The 10,000-nt window shown below is 45.5% G+C and overlaps 2 protein-coding genes across 2 annotated transcripts in view; one reads left to right on the top strand and one right to left on the bottom strand.

The window, feature by feature from the left end:
• Positions 1–8,068, top strand: part of mier1b (mesoderm induction early response 1b, transcriptional regulator) — a 14,954-nt gene extending 6,886 nt beyond the window's left edge. The window contains exons 5-13 of the mRNA XM_072687072.1: positions 1,009–1,132; positions 2,464–2,528; positions 2,614–2,686; positions 2,986–3,137; positions 4,998–5,079; positions 5,214–5,308; positions 5,407–5,534; positions 5,634–5,761; positions 6,184–8,068. Of these exons, the coding sequence (XP_072543173.1) occupies positions 1,009–1,132; positions 2,464–2,528; positions 2,614–2,686; positions 2,986–3,137; positions 4,998–5,079; positions 5,214–5,308; positions 5,407–5,534; positions 5,634–5,761; positions 6,184–6,449 (1,113 nt within the window). The 3' untranslated portion in view covers positions 6,450–8,068. The remainder of the gene's footprint in view (positions 1–1,008; positions 1,133–2,463; positions 2,529–2,613; positions 2,687–2,985; positions 3,138–4,997; positions 5,080–5,213; positions 5,309–5,406; positions 5,535–5,633; positions 5,762–6,183) is intronic.
• A 784-nt stretch (positions 8,069–8,852) lies between these two features.
• Positions 8,853–10,000, bottom strand: part of slc35d1b (solute carrier family 35 member D1b) — a 15,527-nt gene continuing 14,379 nt past the window's right edge. Inside the window, exon 13 of the mRNA XM_072687089.1 lies at positions 8,853–9,920. Within this exon, the coding sequence (XP_072543190.1) occupies positions 9,910–9,920 (11 nt within the window). The 3' untranslated portion in view covers positions 8,853–9,909. The remainder of the gene's footprint in view (positions 9,921–10,000) is intronic.

Here is a 10,000-nt window from a genome sequence, read left to right as displayed (position 1 = left end):
ACTACAGGAAGTGTAGGGGGCGCTCTGTAATGCTCTATAATGTTCATATGATCCACACGCTCATTCTGACAGACTGTAATACACTACAGGAAGCGTAGGGGGCGCTCTATAATGCTCTATAATGCTCATATGATCCACACGCTCATTCTGACAGACTGTAATACACTACAGGAAGCGTAGGGGGCGCTCTATAATGCTCTATAATGCTCATATGATCCACACGCTCATTCTGACAGACTGTAATACACTACAGGAAGTGTAGGGGGCGCTCTGTAATGCTCTATAATGCTCATATGATCCACACGCTCATTCTGACAGACTGTAATACACTACAGGAAGCGTAGGGGGCGCTCTATAATGCTCTATAATGCTCATATGATCCACACGCTCATTCTGACAGACTGTAATACACTACAGGAAGCGTAGGGGGCGCTCTATAATGCTCTATAATGCTCATATGATCCACACGATCATTCTGACAGACTGTAATACACTACAGGAAGTGTAGGGGGCGCTCTATAATGCTCTATAATGTTCATATGATCCTCACGCTCATTCTGACAGACTGTAATACACTACAGGAAGCGTAGGGGGCGCTCTATAATGCTCTATAATGCTCATATGATCCACACGCTCATTCTGACAGACTGTAATACACTACAGGAAGCGTAGGGGGCGCTCTATAATGCTCTATAATGCTCATATGATCCACACGCTCATTCTGACAGACTGTAATACACTACAGGAAGCGTAGGGGGCGCTCTGTAATGCTCTATAATGTTCATATGATCCACACGCTCATTCTGACGGACTGTAATACACTACAGGAAGTGTAGGGGGCGCTCTATAATGCTCTATAATGTTCATATGATCCACACACTCATTCTGACGGACTGTAATACACTACAGGAAGTGTAGGGAAGGGTTGTGGCTTCTGTTGTTTTAGGTTAAGGTAGTAAAGATTGTGTGTGTGTGTGTGTGTGTGTGTGTGTGTGTGTGTCTCCTCAGGACGAGGTGGTGAAGCTGTGTAAGGATGTGGAGAGCCAGGCTGTTTCTGAGGGTCGCTCTTGCTCTGCTAAAGGCTGCAGCACCGCTGAGCTCATACGGCCTCAGAACCGCAGCTACTTTCAGAGTAAGAACATTCCCAGCATCTTCATGACCCGCGCTACAGAACCCAGAGAGTTCTCCGTGTACTCCTGCTTATTCTGGTGGGGTGATGGCCACACAGGCTGTCTGTTACTGGACCTTTAAAACGGGGATATGTTAATGGCCTATGCTCTGATTGGCTGGTGTGTATTGAGCCTGATTGAAAAAGCCGGCCAGGGTGGAACACTCCTTATGACCTCAGTGTGGGGGAGGCGGAGCTAAACTGCTATATGCTGTAATAGACAGATTTGGATATTCATGTGTTGGGTTTTCTGACAAAAACAAGGACGTTTTACAGCTAGTCTCTTTGTTTAGACTGAAGCAAATGTTTCTGAAATAAAATCTATATTAGAAATATTACATCATACACTAACAATATTTTTTCAGTTTAGAGTTACATAGGTTTGAATTTATATATAAAAAATTGAAACCACCCTAACTTGCTGTTTTTGCTGTTTTTCACACTCAACAGACACCTCTGCTGGTTTTAATACACAGTTACTGTTTATTCACTGAGTTTAACTTCATAAAAAAAAATAAAATCATAATAGGATGATACATTAGACAGTATTATATTATTTTATTGTTTCCGAAATGTTAAATTCAGTGAAACGATGCCTTTTTGCTAGTGTCTTTTTGTCCACCCCAACTTGCTGTTTTTGCATTTTTTTTGATGCATCATTCATTTATTTAAACAAAATTATTTTAAATATATATAAATATAATACTTTTATATTAAATATTATTAAAAATAATATTTTTTTCATACAAATGCAGCTTTTCTTCTCAAGCTGTATGTATGTATTCTGCACATTTAAATATAAAAATGATATACAATATAAAACATATACAAAATAAACAAACAAAAAAGAGGATGCACTCTAAAATAAGTAGTAGTCACATATGTCAGGGGTAGATTATAAGAGGTAGCAAATAAATGTGTGAAAAAGTGAGAATATTATAAAATTATTCAACAATAAGAAAATGGAGAAGAGCATAATGAATAATAAAATATTTAAAAATCTCCATTAATATGTAGTATTATTAGATATATGACTGATCCCCATTACGTAGTAAATACTAATTTGTTCTTCATTATTTATTTATATATTTATTTGTACACATTGTAAGTGTTGGATCCCTTCGTTAAGGAGGGGGAGGTTAATGATTTCATCCATTTAATCAGGCTGCCGACCTCACGCTCATCAGGACAGTTTAGCTGTCGCTATATGTGCTCTTGAATTTTGCAGTTCCACACAGTCTATCTTGTAAGTCATTATGGTGCATTATGGGTAAAACGTGTCCTCCTGGTTTCAGATAATGAAGCAGACGAGGAGTCTGAGGAGGATGAAGACTACATTCCCTCAGAGGACTGGAAAAAGGTAAAGCACCTCCCTCTCTCCTCCTAAACTGGTCATTTGCTTCTCAGTGCAGCTTCTGACCGAAGCAGCTGTTGATGTTTAACAGGAGATCATGGTGGGCTCCATGTACCAGGCTGAAACCCCGGCGGGGCTGTGCAGATATAAAGAGAATGAGAGAGGTACGTACGCTCTAAACGTTAACATTATTAATATATATATATATATATATATATATATATATATTTATCTTTAATACCACACTGAGGAGCTGGGAGCTGTTTGGGAGTAGCTGAGACAGCCCAAACAAGCCAGAGCTTCTCAAAATAGTCCAGATTACATTGAGTGATGGGGGAGAGGGAGGGCCATGCTACCCACCGACAACCTTCTGATGACCGAGCTAGGGCCTAGACTGCTGTGCTGCTCAGGAGCCCCTGGATTCTGGTCAGTGATCTTTGCCTTGATGTCTGTCTCCCCTCAGTGTATGAAAATGATGACCAGCTGCTGTGGAATCCTGAGTTTCTCCCAGAAAACGCTGTGGTGGAGTTTCTAACCGAGGCGTGTAAACGGACAGGAGAGGAGACCGGAGTGGACGCCATACCTGAGGGGTCACATATCAAAGACAATGAGCAGGTAATGCCCTCATTAACTTCCCCCAAACAAAACACAGTAACTCCAACACCTACCCTGTTCTTCCACTCACTGGCCACTTTATTAGAAACCCCTACCCAGTTCTTCCACTCACTGGCCACTTTATTAGAAACCACTACCCTGTTCCTCCGCCACTGGCCACTTTATTAGAAACCCCTACCCTGTCCTTCCACTCACTGGCCACTTTATTAGAAACCCCTACCCTGTCCTTCCATTCCCTGGCCACTTTATTAGAAACCCCTACCCAGTTCTTCCATTCCCTGGCCACTTTATTAGAAACCCCCTACCCTGTCCTTCCACTCACTGGCCACTTTATTAAAACCCCCTACCCTGTCCTTCCACTCACTGGCCACTTTATTAGAAACCCCTACCCTGTCCTTCCACTCACTGGCCACTTTATTAGAACCCCCTACCCTGTCCTTCCATTCCCTGGCCACTTTATTAGAAACCCCTACCCTGTCCTTCCATTCCCTGGCCACTTTATTAGAAACCCCTACCCAGTTCTTCCATTCCCTGGCCACTTTATTAGAAACCCCCTACCCTGTCCTTCCACTCACTGGCCACTTTATTAGAAACACCTACCCTGTCCTTCCACTCACTGGTCACTTTATTAGAAACCCCTACTCTGTTCTTCCATTCCCTGGCCACTTTATTAGAAACCCCTACCCTGTCCTTCCATTCCCTGGCCACTTTATTAGAAACCCCTACCCTGTCCTTCCATTCCCTGGCCACTTTATTAGAAACCCCTACCCATTTCTTCCATTCCCTGGCCACTTTATTAGAAACCCCCTACCCTGTCCTTCCATTCCCTGGCCACTTTATTAGAAACCCCTACCCATTTCTTCCATTCCCTGGCCACTTTATTAGAAACCCCCTACCCTGTCCTTCCACTCACTGGCCACTTTATTAGAAACACCTACCCTGTCCTTCCACTCACTGGTCACTTTATTAGAAACCCCTACTCTGTTCTTCCATTCCCTGGCCACTTTATTAGAAACCCCTACCCTGTCCTTCCATTCCCTGGCCACTTTATTAGAAACCCCTACCCTGTCCTTCCATTCCCTGGCCACTTTATTAGAAACCCCTACCCAGTTCTTCCATTCCCTGGCCACTTTATTAGAAACCCCCTACCCTGTCCTTCCACTCACTGGCCACTTTATTAAAACCCCCTACCCTGTCCTTCCACTCACTGGCCACTTTATTAGAAACCCCTACCCTGTCCTTCCACTCACTGGCCACTTTATTAGAACCCCCTACCCTGTCCTTCCATTCCCTGGCCACTTTATTAGAAACCCCTACCCTGTCCTTCCATTCCCTGGCCACTTTATTAGAAACCCCTACCCAGTTCTTCCATTCCCTGGCCACTTTATTAGAAACCCCCTACCCTGTCCTTCCACTCACTGGCCACTTTATTAAAACCCCCTACCCTGTCCTTCCACTCACTGGCCACTTTATTAGAACCCCCTACCCTGTCCTTCCATTCCCTGGCCACTTTATTAGAAACCCCTACCCTGTTCCTCCGCCACTGGTCACTTTATTAGAAACCCCTACCCTGTTCCTCCGCCACTGGCCACTTTATTAGAAACCCCTACCCTGTCCTTCCACTCACTGGCCACTTTATTAGAAACCCCTACCCTGTCCTTCCACTCACTGGCCACTTTATTAGAAACCCCTACCCTGTTCCTCCGCCACTGGCCACTTTATTAGAAACCCCTACCCTGTCCTTCCACTCACTGGCCACTTTATTAGAAACCCCTACCCTGTTCTTCCACTCACTGGCCACTGTATTGTATGTATGTGTGTGTGTGTGTGTGTGTGTGTGTGTGTGTGTGTGTCCTTCAGGCACTGTATGAACTGGTGAAATGTGACTTCGACACAGAAGAAGCTCTGCGGAGACTGAGGTTTAACGTCAAAGCAGCCAGAGGTGAGGCCTTAAGCGTTACTCAGACATAGAGGTTACCTCATCCAGGAGTTGCTAGCCTATAGCAGTGTAGCCCCACCCATTCAGCTACAGCAGTGTTCGGCCTGCCGTTAATGTAGTATGTTGAATCCCCTCAGAGGAGCTGTCTGTCTGGACGGAGGAAGAGTGCAGGAATTTTGAACAGGGTCTGAAGGCGTATGGGAAAGACTTTCATCTCATTCAAGCCAACAAGGTGAGCCTGTTGTTTTTGTAACGTGGGAAAGGGACTGAGACACTGAGAGAAGACAGGTAGAGTGATGGTGATGGTGTCGGTGTCTGTGCGGTTCCCAGGTCAGAACGCGGTCAGTAGGAGAGTGTGTGGCGTTTTACTACATGTGGAAGAAGTCCGAGCGCTACGACTTCTTCGCACAGCAAACCCGGCTCGGCAAGAGGAAGTACAATCTTCACCCGGGAGTGACGTAAGTGTGGATCTGGGGTGGGCAGGTAGACGGGTAGACAGATTAGTGCAGTGTGGTGCGTGTGTGTGTAGTAACAGACAGACTGCGTACCTCCTGTAGGGATTATATGGACAGACTGCTGGACGAGACTGAGAGCGCGGCATCCAGCCGAGCGGCCACCCCACCTCCAACCACCTCCAGCAGCAACGCCAGCCAATCAGAGAGAGAAGAGGGCTCTGCCCAAAACGGTAAGAGCAACGTACATGTCAAACACAAGCGTTTTGAGCACCTCTGCTGGAAGTACAGGTGGTGGTAAATAAATAAATAAATGCTAAGCAGTAAACAAACTAAAATATGACATTTTTCTGCATAAATTAAATATATATTTATAAATATATATATTAATTTATAATTTAAGAGTGTTTGTATGGTGCAACATAAGAAGAACAGGTCAGCAGTACCACCTGGACCCTCTAGGGGAGCTGTGACCTATCTGGGTTAATATGCAGTTAGCTTGGGCTAAGGCTAGGGTTGGGCTAGGAAGGTGCATTTCCTTCTGGAATTCCATTCCAGGTTGTGGGCGGAGTCTGGGTGGAGTCTGGGCGGAGTCTGGACAGGTCCCTTGTATTTAAGGTGTGCTTTAATGGGAGTCCTCCATTTCGTCCTGCAGGTTTAAGCAGCCACAGCTGTGTATCAAGCTCGGACTCTGTCCCAACGTCCAGCGCAGAGGTGAAGAGCGACCCCATCCATTCGAACGGCGCCGACGGCCCGCAGCCGCACGACTCCAACGGCTGCGAGCCTCCGGCCGACAAAAACGGAGCAGCGAAACGGTCGCCGGACAGCCAGGCCGCGGACAGACCGGCCAAAAAGTGCAGGACAGATTCAGAGCCCCTGAGCCAGGTGGAGGTGGACTCGCCCAGAGCGAAGGAGGACTGAACTGCTTGTGGATCAGAAACCAAAGGCCAGACCAAATCCAGCAAAGCGCAGGGGGGTTCTTCAGCGTCCTGACATTCAGCTCTTCTGAGGGACGTTCTGTAGGGAGCCGATCACCCTTCTCCATGTCCAGAGCGAAAGGTCTGAGAGAACAGGTGGAGGACATGAAGAGACACCACCAACCCCTACTAATGTAGTAATGAATGACCTACACCATTTTACACAGAAGCTTATGTATATTCTATTTCTATTGGAATTTGTCTGATATTTTTTTACCAAGATATTTATATTTTTTATTGAAACACGGTAACGGTGGGTAGACTGCTGTCAGATACATTCTCCAAGCCCAGCAGAAGAGCGGGACGGGCAGCAGAGTTCACCCGGACAGTTCGCCAGCACCACTGGAGTCGCACTTTCGTAGTGTGTGATTGTGTCCAGTTCAGCATTCGCATTGTTTTTTCTCACAGAGCTGAATTTCCCTCTCCAGGCTTCACCCACAGCTGTGTTCCTCCATAGCTACAGTTGTGAGGTACGACGATCTTCAACAGAGCGCTGCTAAACATCCTATTCCACCTTAATGAGAGACTGTAGCTCCGCCTCCTCAGTGTATATCACAATACCTACATTTAGAGTTATTAATATTCACCCTAATGAGAGACTGTAGCTCCGCCTCCTCAGTGTATATCACAATACCTACATTTAGAGTTATTAATATTCACCCTAATGAGAGACTGTAGCTCCGCCTCCTCAGTGTATATCACAATACCTACATTTAGAGCGTTATTAATATTCACCCTAATGAGAGACTGTAACTCCTCCTCCTCAGTGTATATCACAATACCTACATTTAGAGCGTTATTAATATTCACCCTAATGAGAGACTGTAGCTCCTCCTCCTCAGTGTATATCACAATACCTACATTTAGAGCGTTATTAATATTCACCCTAATGAGAGACTGTAGCTCCGCCTCCTCAGTGTATATCACAATACCTACATTTAGAGCGTTATTAATATTCACCCTAATGAGAGACTGTAGCTCCGCCTCCTCATTAGGGTTGAGTGGGGTATGGCAGGGTTGTGTAAAGCTTGTCTGATCTCAGAACAGTAGCTGTAGAAGAACACATCAGTGGGTGGAGCTTCTCTGTTTAGCTGTGGATTGACATCAGTGATGTCTGCTCTGTGTGTGTGTGTGTGTGTGTGTGTGTGTGTGTGTGTGTGTGTGTGTGTGTGTGAGAGAGTGAGAGGCACTGGTGTGATGTCAGGTTTGTATAGATTCTTATCGTGTATAGTTCTCACTCTTTTGATAATCATACTGTAAATGTTTCTCTGTACTTTAAAGGACTTTGTGCTGAAGTTTCAGTTCTGAGCTGCACAAAACCGATCATGAGAAAGTCTAATCTCCAGCCCTGTGTGTGTGTGTGTGTGTGTGTGTGTGTGTGTGTGTGTGTGTGTGTGTGTGTGTGTGTAGAGCGGGAAGTGTACTCTGGGTTCAACCTTTCCACAGTATACACACTCCATTGATGCATTCAGTGCTGCGTTTTTATTCAGTGCATAAAAGAGATTAGAAACACCATCTGTCCAAAAGTTTGTGGACACCCCTTCTAATAAATACATTCAGCTACTTTAAGCTGCACCCACTGCTGACACAGATGTGCAAATGCACACACAGCTGGTCTAGTCCCTGTAGAGAAGAAGTACTGCCAATAGAATAGGACTCTCTGGAGCAGATCAACATCATGACCCTATTGGCTCCATGCTGCCTAATAATGCCAGGCGTGGGCTAGAGGGGTATAAAGCCCCCCAGCATTGAGGAGCTGTGGAGCAGTGGAGGAGCTGTGTTCTCTGGAATGATGGTGGAGGAGCTCCATCCAGTACTTTTGGATGGGATGAGGTGGGGATGATGAGGTGGGGTGGTGATCATCATCCAACATCCTGACCTCACTAATGTTCTCATCACTAAATACAAAAACTACTCCTAGATCACAGGTTCATATTTGTGTCACTTTTCTTAAAGTTAAGTTAAGTAGTCTGTGGATGTGCTACCGTTTCTGTAGCGCCTCTATGGGAACTGCTGTGTTTTGATAGCGCTGAGCTAAAGGGATGTATTCACTGTCCCTCACTGAAGGACTGGAAACACCACAGCGTCCTCCAGTTTAGCTGTAGCTACTGGTTAGCTGCTGCAGCGCTGGCCTCTCAGTGTAGTGTGGGCTAATTTAAAGGGCTTCGTTACTTTATAAAATTCTCATGTCTCAGAGTGAGAGCTGAGCTCGGTCAGAGTCGGGGGTCCGGAGTGAATCTGAGCTTCACTGTAGAGAAACTGACCCACTCTGATCTCTCTACAGTGGAGGTGAATGGAACCAGACGTCGGTCACCATGACTACTACAACACAGATACAGCCCATAATTGATCTCCTGTCCAAACCCACCAGTGCAGCTACACGAGTCTTCTGAGTTTTATATGGAGTGATGATGATGATGATGATGATGATGATGATGGTAAAATAGTGAATAGAGAATCTGAACTAATGCAGTTCTCTTTAGGGACTACTTTCTGTAGCTGCACTACACCCTGCAGCATGTATCCCTCCACCATTTTAATGATCTGGTTCTAAAAGCAGGTTCTAGAGCCGAACTCTTCTCAGAACTCTGGTAGAACCGTGTCTCAGGCATCAGGCAGCGTCTTCATCACCATTAGGTGAAGAACTTTCTGTGAGGAGCTTTTATTAGAGCTTCAGACGTCTGCTTCCCTTCACCTCCACTGTAGAACCACAGCTCTGACTGGGGGAGCTTATCTAGAACCTCCACTGTAGAACCACAGCTCTGACTGGGGGAGATTATCTAGAACCTCCACTGTAGAACCACCACTCTGACTGGGGGAGGTTATCTAGAACCTCCAATGTAGAACTCCAGCTCTGACTGGGGGAGCTTATCTAGAACCGAGTGTTTCACACCAAACCACCACCGGTCTGATCACTTTGTAAACATTAAATTAGTCAGAAATCGGATGTTCTACCATATTCAGTTGGACGGCTGGTAACAGGTGGGTCGAGTCATCAGACCAGAACAACTTTTATTAATTAAAAAATAGTGAAAATGATTGAGACAAAACCTTCAAACGGATCCATATATCAATATGATCAATATATAAGACTGATCAGACGGATAATCAAACACTACAGGTTTAGAGAATCAGCTCCTCTCTGGACTTGATGATCAGACGTCCCACATCAGTGTAGAGCACTTCCTCCATCAGCAGTCTGATTACAATTAACAGCCTGAGGCATCAGACCTGGCCCCAACAGCAGCAAAGCATCCTGGGTGATATCCAGACACCTGCCGCAGAAATCTATACACCCCCCCCCCATATACCAGCATCAGCCAATCAGCATCAACCAATCAGCATCAGCCAGTGTGCTTCCTCCAGTAAGCTTTGACCAGCCAACCTCAGCCAATCAGCTTTCACTACAGAGTCTCTGTGTGGGGAGAGAGAGAGAGAGAGAGAGAGTGAGAGAGTGAGAGAGAGAGAGAGTGAGAATGAGGGTGAGAATGAGAG

The sequence above is a fragment of the Salminus brasiliensis genome, chromosome 9, assembly GCF_030463535.1.
Source record: "Salminus brasiliensis chromosome 9, fSalBra1.hap2, whole genome shotgun sequence".
In the NCBI taxonomy this organism is placed as follows: Eukaryota; Metazoa; Chordata; class Actinopteri; order Characiformes; family Bryconidae; genus Salminus; species Salminus brasiliensis.
The sequence above is the reverse complement of the archived record's forward strand: the minus strand, read 5'-3'. Positions and strand labels throughout refer to the sequence as shown.